General features: G+C 38.5%; 1 protein-coding gene across 1 annotated transcript in view; it reads left to right on the forward strand.

The window, feature by feature from the left end:
- Nucleotides 1–14026, forward strand: part of LOC106133382 (solute carrier organic anion transporter family member 4A1) — a 61473-nt gene that overhangs the window by 35175 nt on the left and 12272 nt on the right. The window contains exons 4-8 of the mRNA XM_013333089.2: nucleotides 3050–3143; nucleotides 4692–4896; nucleotides 5944–6106; nucleotides 10122–10224; nucleotides 13549–13670. Of these exons, the coding sequence (XP_013188543.2) occupies nucleotides 3050–3143; nucleotides 4692–4896; nucleotides 5944–6106; nucleotides 10122–10224; nucleotides 13549–13670 (687 nt within the window). The remainder of the gene's footprint in view (nucleotides 1–3049; nucleotides 3144–4691; nucleotides 4897–5943; nucleotides 6107–10121; nucleotides 10225–13548; nucleotides 13671–14026) is intronic.

The raw sequence follows: 14026 nt of genomic DNA on the forward strand, positions 1-14026 counted from the left end.
GACAGATTGCTAATAAACTTCTCTTAGTCTTATGTTAAGGCTATGTAGGTATACGTAGAGGTTATTTACGTATACATATTCTAATTAGACTCAAAATTTATTTATTTATTTAAAATTTATGCACGTAAAATCAATCTAATGTAGGTACATAACTTTGATAATAGTCATTGGTGGTCATGGCCGCGGTGGGATTTAAACCGGTGTCTTACCGATTAGACCACCAACGCTCTTGTTCGTCTCATGAGTATTATACCATACTAGTTGTACCCGCAACTTCGTCCGCGCCCAACAAACATTTAGGCGACGATTAGAGCTTATTTTGTTACTTAGTGGGCTAGAAAGGCATTACAGTAGCAGCACTTATGACTTTTGGCGATAAAGTGGCGTAAGCAAGTAACGTATATCACTTCTACTTATAATACAGAGTTACAAGCGCGACAATTAGGCGAGCTTAAAGGTTATTATGGATGTATTATGGCAAATGTTAACACTGTTGCATGCACAGCATTTTGTGTTATAGCTTTAAGTGAATCTTAGAACTCTAAGATCTAAATAAGAATAAGAATTAGTTACTACCTCCAAAAGTGCTATGCAGGTGATAATAAACTCTTTACAAGAACCTAAAGTTACACAATAGCGTTAATAAGCACTACCAGCCTTACAATGGTGTTTATTTAATCTTATATAGAACCAAATGCTTGAAGTTATACAAAACTCTCTTGCATTACCTTAAGTCAAATAGGAGTAAAATTTTTCGCTATAACAGATCCTCTAGCGTCTATTGTTACTTTTTTGTAACTAAAGGTAAAGTAATAGCGCTTAAGGTCACTACTGTATTTCTTATATTGACTACTTGTTTTTGACAATGGCGTCGCAACCAAAATAAACCAAAATTGTTGTAAATACTTGGAAAAATCAATGTAGGACTGGTGGAAATACGCAGAAATTGATCAGAGAATTATTCCTATTGAAAATACGTCCTCTATTCCTATGGAAAGCAGTGAACCGCGAGTTTCCTGTGAGCTTGAAGGTTCCGTACATGCTTTTCAAAATGATGATTGTGCTATTACTACAAGTGATAATGAAGATTCCTATGGAAAGCAATGAAGCGCAAGATCTCATCGCGCATGGACCAAATCAAAAGATAAATACTGTCTTACGAAAGATAATGATATTGTAGAAATTAAAGAAATTCAGTCATTGTCACCATTTAATATTATTCATATTTATGGCTATAAAATGAAGAACAAGCTCGATATTTTTGTGCTTCCCATGAAGTAATCGTATCTAAATATGTATTTAGTTGAAGACAGTGCTGTTCTAGTTGATCGTGTTCAGCACTTCCGAAATGCTGCTGGTCTGCGCTGGAACTTGCCTCATTTTCAATATTGTTATTTTCTACTCTCTGTTCATCTCCTTGTACTTTTGGGTTTTCATTTTTTTTGCGTTTTTTGTAAGTTTTATACGCTTTCGTCTTATCTGTAAACAAACACGATATTTAATAGTCTTATAGTCAGGTTTATAAACCTAATATTGTATTTAAATCATAATCCTACTACTATTATAAAGGCGAAAGTTTGTATGGATGTTTGGATGTTTGTTACTTTTTCACGCAAAAACTACTGAACCGATTACCATGAAATTTGGTATGTAGGTAGCTGAAGACCCAGAATAACACATAGGCTACTTTTTATCCCAGAGTTCCCGCGGGATTGATAGGGTTTCCATGCGGACGAAGTCGCGGGCGGCCTCTATATAATATAATATAAATTGTTAAAACAATGTAATAATTTATATCTACCTACTTCTTTGTATTCTACTCGAATAATAATATCAATACATGGTTTAAAGTTTTGAGCACTACGGATCCCTAAATTCGTTTGCTCGCCATGTTGAGATAATGAAATATTAGATTATGGTTATAAAAACAAATATTTACAAGGTTTCCATGAAGTATTTTGCTTTAGCGTATTTATATTACTAGTAAAGTATTATAAGATCAATAAGGCAATATTTTAGAACTTTTTTACAAGAAAAATTTGTCACTCCATATTAGACAAAACATTTGTTTTCAGTAAATAGACAACATACATCGGGCGCTCGAATTATTTGCCAATAAATATGTAACATATTCACAGTGTACTTACCTTCGCAGCAAAAATACGCTTCCTTACGCACCATAAAACAATTTCACTTTTTCTTGTTTAATATAAACATCATTAAAGATTAATGTAGATTATTAGATCGCAAAATTAGAAACAATATTTTCCGGTCATCAAAACCTCGTGCGGGAAAGAACTTTATCCCTTTTGTGGATCTTAAATAGCGTTCAGACCGTTACAAAACACCTATTTACCTCCCTTTTAGCGCTTGAAAATATAAGTTACGCCTTTGTATCTCTACTGTACCGCTTAAGGAGTCAGTTGACGTCTACCTGTAGCCCGCTTAGCACCCATAGAGATAATATAATACCATTTTACCGCTAACAGAGTTAATTTTCGCTTATTTACCACTCTTGTATCGCTAAGAGATCCTGTTACCGCTATCATAACTTTCTTATAGCATTGATTGTACCTCTTAGCCAATTACCATAACTCTTGTTTACCGTCATTATACAACCTTAAGTAATATAAAAATTGTGCCTAATTCGGGGGTAAAGTAGGGTTAGAGCGCGCTCTAACACTAATTTGAAACACCCATAAACCACTTTAGAATCTAGTTAGCGCTTTTATAGACTTATTATAAATTATAAATCTTACTTTATCGCCTAATTGTTACTTGGGCGTGGATGCCTGGATGGAGCCCTCAAGGATGAATAATTTTCCCCGTCATTTTCACATTTTCCATTATTTCTTTGCCCCTTATAGTTGCAGCGTGATGTTTTATAGCCTTAAGCCTTCCTCGATAAATGGTCTATTAATCGCAAAAAGAATTTTTCAATTCGAACCAGTAGTTCCAGAAATTAGCGCGTTCAAACAAACAAACAAACGAAGTCTTTAGCTTTATAATATAAGTATAGATTAAATCTGAATTCTGTATATTGATCCAGGTATGGTGGTGAACGGGTTTGTGAACGTGGTGATCACCACCATCGAGAAGAGGTTCGGATTGAGGTCCATGCAGACAGGAGTCATCGCTGGAGGGTAAGGACATTGTTCAATATCTAACTTTTTTTACCTAGCACTCATTCTCTTTTTTATAACTTACACATACATACATACATACATATGGTCACGTCTATATCCCTTGCGGGGTAGACAGAGCCAACAGTCTTGAAAAGATTGAATGGCCACGTTCAGCTATTTGGCTTAATTATAGAATTGAGATTCAAATAGTGACAGGTTGCTAGCCCATCGCCTAAAAGAGGAATCCCAAGTTTATAAGCTTATCCCTTAGTCGCCTTTTACGACATCCACGGGAAAGAGATCCTATTCTTTTTTGTAATGGTGCCGGGAACCACACGGCACTTATATATCTTACTTTTGATTATCTGTTTTAGACCTTGTGGGGAGAGGCTGGTGCACTGAGATACAGGCTCTGCTTAGTTCAGATACCAATCTCTCGCAATCTTTTGTTATATTCCTTACCTGTGATTTGTTTGTTTATACACTAACTATAAGATTGTAGAGAGAAAAGTAAAATAAATTTTGAATTTTTTTTTAACTAGTGCGTAATAGGTTAGTCAAAGACAAAAGAAAGATGAAGTTCAGTCCCCATCATATTTGAAAATGATCAATCCAAATCCTTTCCATGTTGTAAAAGGCGACTTAAAGAGAATGGGCACATTGATCAAGTGCTGCTTTCATCATGATAAAATTAGGGTCAAGTTACCCTGTAAAGTTGCGGAGGTCAGTCGGAAGTCGCTTCGTGTTAAAACCTGACAGCCCCAGTCCAGAACCATGGTCATAAGGCGCGCCCTGGACTCTTCTCCAGAAAACTCTACTCCATAAAGATGTAATCGGGATTAACGCATAGAGAGGAAGAAGATCGAAGATCTAAAAGAAGCATACCACTATGTGATGCCACGTTATAAAAGTTTTGATAAATGTTTCCAGATTTTCGTTATTGAAATAAAGTTAAATTTAACTAACAGGGTGGGCAAATGTCTCTTCTCATTTTTATAGATTATCACTTTTAATATAATGTTTTCCATAATAACTTAACATAGGGTCAGGTCAAAAGTACCCGAAACCGCCGAGCTTGCATGAAGAGAGTTATGAATGTGGATGAAGCGAAAGAAGTATGCAGAGATCGTGGCAAGTGGAAAGATGTAGTCTCTGCCTACCCCTCCGGGAAAGAGGCGTGATTTTAAGTATGTTAACTATCAGGGTGGGCAAATGTCTCTTCTCATTTTTAAAGACTGACTATTTCATAAATTTTTTTTTCATACATACATACATACATACATGGTCACGTCTATATCCCTTGCGGGGTAGACAGAGCCAACAGTCTTGAAAAGACTGAATGGCCACGTTCAGCTATTTGGCTTAATGATAGAACCGAGATTCAAATAGTGACAGGTTGCTAGCCCATCGCCTAAAAGAGGAATCCTAAGTTTATAAGCCTATCCCTTAGTCGCCTTTTACGACATCCATGGGAAAGTGATGGAGTGGTCCTATTCTTTTTTGTAATAGTGCCGGGAACCACACGGCACATTTTTTTTCATACTTAATCAATTTATTCCTCCACAGGTACGATATGGCATCATTCGCATGCCTGGCCCCAGTGACATACCTGGGGGGTCGCAGCGGTTCCTCCAAGCCCCGCTGGCTGGGCTGGGGCGTCCTCCTCATGGGCACTGGGTCTCTTCTGTTCGCCCTCCCCCACTTCATGGTCGCTCCTTACAGGGTAGCAGGGGAGGAACCAGATGACCTCTGTTCCGCAAACAGAACAATGGTGATTATTCTATTACGCAACTAGCCTTATGAAGAACTAGCTGTGCTCTCGATTTCGTCCGCGTGGAAGGTGATATTATACCTTCGGCGTATTTTGGGCATCATTGAAGCATCATCAAGGATGAAGAGTTTTCCCCGTTTTTTTCACATATTCCATTATTTTTTTTGCTCCTTGTAGTTGCAGCGTGATGTTATATAGGCTAAAGACTTCCACGATAAATGGTCCATTCAACGCAAAAAGAATTTTTCAACTCGAACCATGCGGACGAAGTCTAGCGGTCTCTAGTTATTATATACACCTACTATATGCAACTATATGTATGTACATACAGCAGAGGCCGATGATAACTCAAGTACACGCCAATAATTTCCACTCTAACAGGCGTATTATAAACCTGGTCTCCCGGCAATACTAGCCCCTCTGCACAATAGGTGCGCCCGCGTCGAAACCTTGCAATCCCGGTCCCGTCTCGAGTTTGACGCATTGTCCACGAATTATTCTGGATGAACGCCCCGGGAACTTGTTGAGCATTGTCGGGAATAAATACCGATTAAATGGATTTAACGGGGAGCTATCAACGAAAAACGTTTCTTTGTAATGTTTATATTCGTATTTAGTGTTTGTAACATCTTTATCTATACATACATACATATAGTCACGTCTATATCCCTCGCGGGGTAGATTTCAAATGACTGATAGGCCACGTTCAGTTTTTTTTCTTGATAATAAAATTAAGATTCTAATAGTGACAGGTTGCTAGCCCATCGCCTAAAAGACGAATCCCAAATTTATAAGCCTATCCCTTAGCAGCGTTTTACAACATCCCTGAGAAAAAGAAGGAATGGTCCTATTCTTTTTTTATTGGTGCCGTGAACCACACGGAACTATCTATACTTCAATTCTAATATCAAAATAGGGATTTGTATTTTTTATTATTTTGTTTATAGGTTTAAAATATTAAACGGCGCGGGCGCAGCCGGACTGCAACAAAATAGGTAACAAACTATTTATTTCATCAAAACAACAATAAATGTGTCCTTTCCACAGACGAGTTGTTCCGGAGACACGACATCAGAAGGGGGATCGTGGGCGGTGGGCATCTTCGTGTTAGCTCAGCTGCTACACGGCGCAGGCGCAACCCCGCTATTCACGCTCGGCGTCACTTATATAGACGAGAACGTGTCCAAGAAGATGTCGTCGGTGTATTTGGGTAAGTGTTATTATTAACTAGATTTTAACCGCAGCTGCGGCTGCGCAGATTTAGCGCCACTTACAAAAGAATACAGGTTCTTCACAAATTCCAGGGGACTATAGTTTGTACCGGGATTAAAAGTACCTATGTTCTTCTCCAGACTGTTAATCTTTACTAATATTATAAAGCTGAAGTGTTTGTATGTTTGAACGCGCTAATTTCGGGAACTACTAAGTAGTTCGAATTAAAAAAAAAATATTTTTGCGTTGAATAGACCATTTATCGAGGAAGGCTTTAGGCTGTATAACATCACGCTGCATCTATATGGAGTAAAGAAATAATGGAATATGTGAAAAAAACGGGGAAAATTATTCATCCTTGAGGACTTCAATGATGCCCAAAATAAGTATTCCACGCGGACGAAGTCGCGGGCACAGCTATTAATTAAAACACGTGTTAATATGCTGTTTATTTTATGTCCATCTTTACTAATCTAAATTCCGTCAATCATATTTTTCTGTCACTTAACTTCTATCTATGCAGTTCTTATAAAAAAATATCTTATACAGATAATAATAATTTCCTAGCCAAGATAACGCGCTCTTTATTCATAACCTACATACTCTAAGTGGTGTCTAACACTTCAATAATAATATAACACGAGAAAGCACTCCTGTAAACGGTAAGCAAGGCGATATAGGGGGTTATTATTATGGGGAACAGTTTTTAAACACACTCTTTCGAGGCGGAATGTTTGTCAGGCAGGCCGTAGAAATATACATACATACATATAATCACGTCAATATCTCTTGCGAGTTAGCCAGAGCCAACAGTCTTGAAAAGACTGATATGGCCACGTTCAACTATTTGGCGAAATGATAAAATTGAATATTCAAATAGTGACAGGTTGCTAGCCCATCGTCTAAAAGTAGAATCCCAAGTTTATAAGCCTATCCCCTAGTCGCCTTTAACGACAGTCTATCGATAGTCGACGATCAGTCTTTTCAAGACTGTTGGCATTGCCTACCCCGCAAGGAATATAGACGTGATTATGAATCAAGTTCATACAAAATATGAAGTGTGTTTATGTATACTACCTCGCACGGCATCTACCTAGTGGGTCGTTTTGCGTCCAAAACACTTTGTGCTCTTTTGTAAAGAAGCCTATGTCGGCCACATAGGCTCCCTTGGGAAATTTCACAGCCTATTGCCTAAGCAAAGGCTTAGAATTACTATAGAACCGCTTTACGTATAATGAGACTTTTAAACCTGAAATAATTTTGAAATTTGTGATTAACTAGGATGAAACTATTATTTTTACTAAATTCATTAACTTATAAACATTTCTAATTTGTTAATTTCTAATTACTTATTTTTATTTATTTATCAATTCAAAACTTTACCTACTATAACAGATTTGATGTTCTAACCTGTGCTGTGCGTCATGTTTTTTTTTTAAAAAAGGAACTAATACCAGCAGTCGGTCTTCCGTTAATTTCATATAGAAAAAAAAAATTGTAAATCGAACTATTCGATTAAATCGATTTAAAAAAAAATTGAAAACCGCGGGTCCTAGGCGCCTGATACTTGGCGACGCTCGGCGTCACTCACTTCGATTCGAAAGTGGATACGTTTCAGCGGCGAGTAATGTGCGCCACTTCACTCAGGATATCGACAGTTTCGGCTTGTAGCACACTGATAGGAGAGCGATAAATATAATAAAGAGAGAACAAAATTTAGCATGGACTGGATAGGTTCCCGGCACCAATACAAAAAAGAACAGGACCACTCCATTTATTTCCCATTGGTGTCGTAAAAGGCAACTAAGGGATAGGCTTACATACTTGTGATTACTTTTTAAGGCGATGGGCTAGCAACCTGTCACTATTTGGATCTCAATTCCATCAGTAAGCCGAACAACTGAACGTGGCTATTCAGTCTTTTCGGGACTATTGGCTATGTCTACCCCGTAAGGGATATAGACGTGACTATATGTATGTATATATGTACTAATAAATTTGATTAGAGCGTCGGTGGTCGAATCGGTAAAGTGCTTGGTTAAAACGCAGGTGCGCATAAAGGCACCGGTTCGAATCCCACCGCGGCCATATACCAATGACTATTTTCGAAGTTATGTACATTAGTTTGATTACTTACCGATGTTCTAACTCTCGATGGTGAGGGAAAACGCCGTGAGGAAACTTGCTTATTCAGGCAACTGGATATGTAACCATAAGATCCAATACGGGCTAGGTTCCCCTTCAAATAAATATATTATACCTACGGGACAAATTACACTGATTGAGTTAGCCTCGAAGTAAGTTCGAGACTTGTGTTACGAGATACTACCTCGACGATACTATATTTTATAATAAATACTTATAAAAAATAAACATCCAAGACCCAGGCCAAACAGAAAAAGTTCTTTTCTCATCATGCCCTGGCCAGGATTCGAACCCGGGACCTCCGGCGTCACAGACAAGCGTACTACCGCTGCGCCACAGAGGCCATCAAAGGTTACAAATGTCAGACTGGAGTCGCAGCGTGTAAAAGTCTGACTCATCCAATCCAGGATTTGGGTCAAGGGCTTACCCCGGACTCCTCTCCAGAATGAAGAGGATGCAACCGGGACTATGGCCAGGAAGATAGACGAAGATTGACGGATTGACGTCCGATGAAAATGCTGCAGTGTAGTTTGTTCCACCGCTTCTTCTACACATGCGCTTTGGAAGCGGTAGTAGTTATAATTAGATATAAGTGATGTGATGTCAATAAGTGATACCTTTTATCCAATTTTGAAAATAAATCTATTCTTTTTTATTCTAAAAAAGAAGAAAAAGATACTAATAATTTAATTATAGGAAAGTTTGTGTTAGTCTGTATAAAGCCAAACAAATGAACGTGGCCTTCTAAGCGCGGGATATAGGCATGATTATATGTACATTTTTTTACATATAAAAGTAATAAAAAAAAAAAAACAATAGCTGCTTTTAAAATCGCTCCTACTATGTTACCGGCTTAACCCTTCAAAGCTGGCGCTTTTAACTGTGAAAATGCAGGGGTCCTGAGGGTTCCATAAGAAATGCGATACGTTCGTGGAAACATTTGGTGTCGCGAGATTCCTGCTGAGTACCTAATGTACCACCTTTGGGACCGTGATTCACGATTTGTATTGTAAATGTAAAGGCTTTTCAGAATACAGGTGTGAAGTTGCTTTGGAATGTGAATCTGCGATATCATTGGATGACTCGGAGTTTTGTGGGCTTGAAAAAGGGGGGTAAGACAATGGTCTTAAAATATCATCATAAATCATAGTATTTATGATTTTATGCTAGTAATATTATAAATGCGAAATTTTGTGAGTATGTATGGATGTTTGTTACTCTTTCACGCAAATACTACTGAACCGATTACGAATTCGGTATGTAGGTAGCTGAAGACACAGAATAACACGTTACTTTTTATCCCGGAGCTCCCGCGGGATGGGTAACAAACTGCACTGCAGCATTTTTTTTCAATAACGTCAACTTCACAATGATTCAAACTTAGAATAGAAATGTGAACGTGATAAAACATTGTAGGTAATGATTAATTGATTTATAAGAAACTATCAGTGCCCGCGACTTCGTCCGCGTGAAATAGTTATATTGGGCATCATTGAAGCCCTCGAGGATGAATAATTTCCCCCGTTTTTTCACATTCTCCATTATTTCTTCACTCCTAATGGTTGCAGCATGATGTTAAATAGCCTAAAGCCTTCCTCGATAATTGTCTATTCAACACAAAAATATTTTTTTCAATTCAAACCTGAAATTAGCGCGTTCAAATGAACAATCTTTTCAGCTTTCTAATATTAGTATAGATTTAAATAATAAAAAATATAATTTCATATGGACCTTACGAAATATACCGAGACGCTTTACATTTCTTAGGTACAGACCTTGACAGGTAACGCTGGTAGGTACGTAAATACAAAAAAAAAATTGCAGAAAAGGTAGTTAGGTAGTAAATTAATATGGAATTTTTATTACAGGCGTGTATTACACAATGGCTGTCGTAGGCCCAGCGTTGGGCTATGTGCTGGGCGGTCAGATGCTCAAGATTTACACTGACTTCGCGACCGTCGATTCAGAAACGTGAGTTAAAAATTTTGGAACAATTTAACGTACTACGTAACTAAATATCGTTTAACGCAAACAAGCATTGCGTTAAACGATATTTAGTCACCTTTGACTTTTCCCGTGCCGGGTGCCGTGTGGTTCCACCAATACAAAAAAGAATAGGACCACTCCATCTCTTTCCCATGGATGTCGTTAAAAGGGTTGGCTTACAAACTTGAGGATTCTTTTTCAGGCGATGGGCTAGCAACCTGTCACTATTTGAATCTCAATTCTATCATTAAGCCAAACAGCCGAACGTGGTCTTTCAGTCTTTTCAAGATTTTTGACTCTGTCTACCCCGCGAGGGATAAAGACGTGACTGTATGTACGTTCTCCTTACAAGATGAATACGATAGATTTGTACAGACACAGACTCCGTCTGTCTCACATAAACTAGCAGCATACATCGTCAGCACCAATATCTCCTAGCCGGTTGCGTATTTACAAAACACTCCTCAACCACAGCAGATCTAGCGTTGTTCGCATAGACATAGATCCCGCTAGATACCGACAGTTCATCCATCCTCTCCCAAGAGCGTCGGTGATAGAAACGGTAGGGTGCCCGGTGAAATGGCGTGATGCGCATAAAGGCACAGGTTCGAATCCCACTGAATCGGCCGATGAATATTTTCCAAGTTAAGTACATTAGTTTAAATACTAAACGATGCTCTTACGAAAAAAAAATTCAAAATTTTTATTCATTATTATAGGATACTTCATATCGCGTAATAATTGTCAAAACGTTTGGTTTCACAACATTGGTTGACGTCAAATAAATTACTTAAAACTAAGTTTACTGCCGCTTCCAAGGCGTCAGTGCAGAAGAAGCAGTAACAAACTGCACTGCAGCATTTTCTTCTTCTTCTTCATTTTCTTTACGGTGAGGGAAAAAATCACAACATGAGAAACCTTCTCACTCAGGCAACTGGATGTGTAACCATGACCGATCCAATACAGGATAGGTTCACTTGCAAAGGTTGCGGAGGTCAGATGAGCGTCGCTTCGTGTAAAAACTTGAGTTACCCAATTCAGGAAACATCGGTTAGTTTAGAAATGCGGATTTAATACTATTTATTTTTTAATACCTATATTTTACAAAATAGCAAACGATAATTCATGTTGATACTCACTACAAAAACATAGTTTCAAATACATAGATTCTGTGCCGTGCCATTTGGCATACATACACTGACGGGCCACGAGATCTAGTTAGATCATGTCTATGGTTGTTTGTCTATGCAAATCGCGGGCAGACCAAACCGTGGAGTGCCCTTACCAAAACAAAGTCCTGCCAGGATGGCCCTTAATGAATTGAAATAATACAGGGTACAGCTGGTTTTGTTGGCCAAAATTGAATTGCTAATGCGGTTTGTAAGTTTTCATAACCCGACTTCAGATTCTTAGAAATAAATTAGGTGGTTTTTGGCATATTTTATGACTAACTCTATGCCCGGGGTTTCGCCCTTATTTAGTCAGAGACAATAATTCCAAATATTGTTTCTAGCCCTAACCGTTTTTTAATCAGTCTTTTTAAGACTGTTGGCTCTGTCTACCCCGCAAGGGATATAGACGTGATTATATGTATGTATGTAGTTTTCTGTCAACTATAAGCTTACCTACTGGTTTTATACCCTTCAAATTTAGTCCATTCCTTGCACATTTAGTAAATATTATAGGTATTAGTATAATGCAATCCAGGATCCATGGTCAAAGGCATACCCCGGGCTGGTCTCCAGAGTGATGAGGATGCAACCGGGACTAAAAAGTATTAGTCTAATGCAAATGTGAAAATAAAGACTTACTTAATAATTGTTCAAATTTTTACAACATGTCAAGTAACCTAATTTTGACTCTTAATTATGGAATTATCTAAATGTTACCGTAGTTTACCGTAAATTTTGGCAATCCACAGTCGAAACGAATAACGATAATCTATACTAATATTATAAAGCTGAAGAGTTTGAACGCGCTAATCTCAGGAACTACTGGTTCGAATTGAAAAATTCTAAATTATTCATCCTCGAGGGCTTCAATGACGCCTAAAATAACTATTCTACGCGGACGAAGTCGCGGTCACAGCTAGTTACTTTTATAAAAAAATATAAACCGTTCAAAAGTCTACGCCGGTACAAGTTGAAAAAAAAAAAAAGAAAAATTAACCAAGCCCGCTAATTACCAACCCTTAAAGTTCAAATACCTGAAATAAATTACCTACGTCTTTGCCTACAATAATCCAATTCGCTATTAAATTTTAATATAAAAACCAACCATGCCGTACAAAAGCCATACTTAGCAGCGCGGGAGGTCGTTGAGAACTCGCGCCGCGGAAAATCACATTTCACGGAAGCCATGAAAGTATAAAACTGGTATTAATTTGGCTGAAAAGTTGGCAGTACTGCACACAATGAGATGAAAGCGAGAGGCTGAATGAAGCCGCCGTGTCCCGTGAAATATTAAAATACGGGGCCTTGTATGCCAGGTACGTCGCACGGCAGGTTAACATGGCATTATGCACTATTACAGCTTTACATACATACATATAATCACGTCTATATCTCCTTCGGGGTGGACAGAGCCAACAGTCTTGAAAAGACTGATAGGTTACGTTCAGCTGTTTGGCTTAATTATAGGATACGCCGCACGGCAAGTTAGCATGGCTCCCTGCACTTTTACAGCTTTACATACATACATATAATCACGTCTATATCTCTATCGGGGTGGACAGAGCCAACGTCGTGAAAAGACTGATAGGTCACGTTCAGCTGTTTGGCTTAATGATAGGATACGCCGCATGGCAGGTTAACATGGCCCCCTGCACTTTTACAGCTTTACATACATACATATGGTCACGTCTATATCTCCTTCAGGGTGGACAGAGCCAACAGTCTTGAAAAGACTGTTAGGTCACGTTCAGCTGTTTGGCTTAGTGATAGAATTGAAATAAAAACAGTGATAGATAGGTTGCTAGCTACAGCTTTACATACATACATACATATGGTCACGTCTATATGTCTTGCGGGTATGACAGAGCCAACAGTCTTGAAAAGACTGATAGTTCACGTTCAGCAGTTTGGCTTAGTGATAGAATTAAAATCCAAACAGTGATAGATAGGTTGCTAGCCCGTAGCCTAAAAGAGGAATCTCAAGTACCTATATAAGCCTATCCCTCAGTCGCATTTTACGACATCCATGGGACAGAGATGGAGTGATCCTATTCATTTTCTATTAGTGGCGAGAACCACACGGCACGATCCTATCACCAATTTAAAAAATAATCTACTTAGTTCTATATCTTCGCAGGATAGGCATAACCCCGCTAAGTTCGGTCTGGATCGGCGCGTGGTGGGTCGGGTTCATCCTGTCTGCAGTCCTGTGTCTCATTGTAGCTGTACCTCTACTGGCGTTCCCTTACGAGTTGCCTGGTAAGAGAATACATACATACATACATATGGTCACGTCTATATCCCTTGCGGGTTTGGCAGAGTCATCAGTCTTGAAAAGACTGATAGTTCACATACAGCTTAGTGATAAGAATTGAAATCCAAACAGTGATAGATAGGTTGCTAGCTACAGCTTTACATACATACATACATATGGTCACGTCTATATCCCTTGCGGGGACAAAGCCAACAGTCTTGAAAAGACTGAATGGCCACGTTCAGCTGTTTGGCTTAATGATGGAATTGAGAGTCAAATAGTGACAGGTTGCTAGCCCATCGCCTAACAAAGAATCCCAAGTTGGTAAGCCTATCCTTTAGTCGCCTTTTACGACATCCAT

This window comes from Amyelois transitella, chromosome 3, assembly GCF_032362555.1.
Source record: "Amyelois transitella isolate CPQ chromosome 3, ilAmyTran1.1, whole genome shotgun sequence".
NCBI classification, from domain to species: Eukaryota; Metazoa; Arthropoda; class Insecta; order Lepidoptera; family Pyralidae; genus Amyelois; species Amyelois transitella.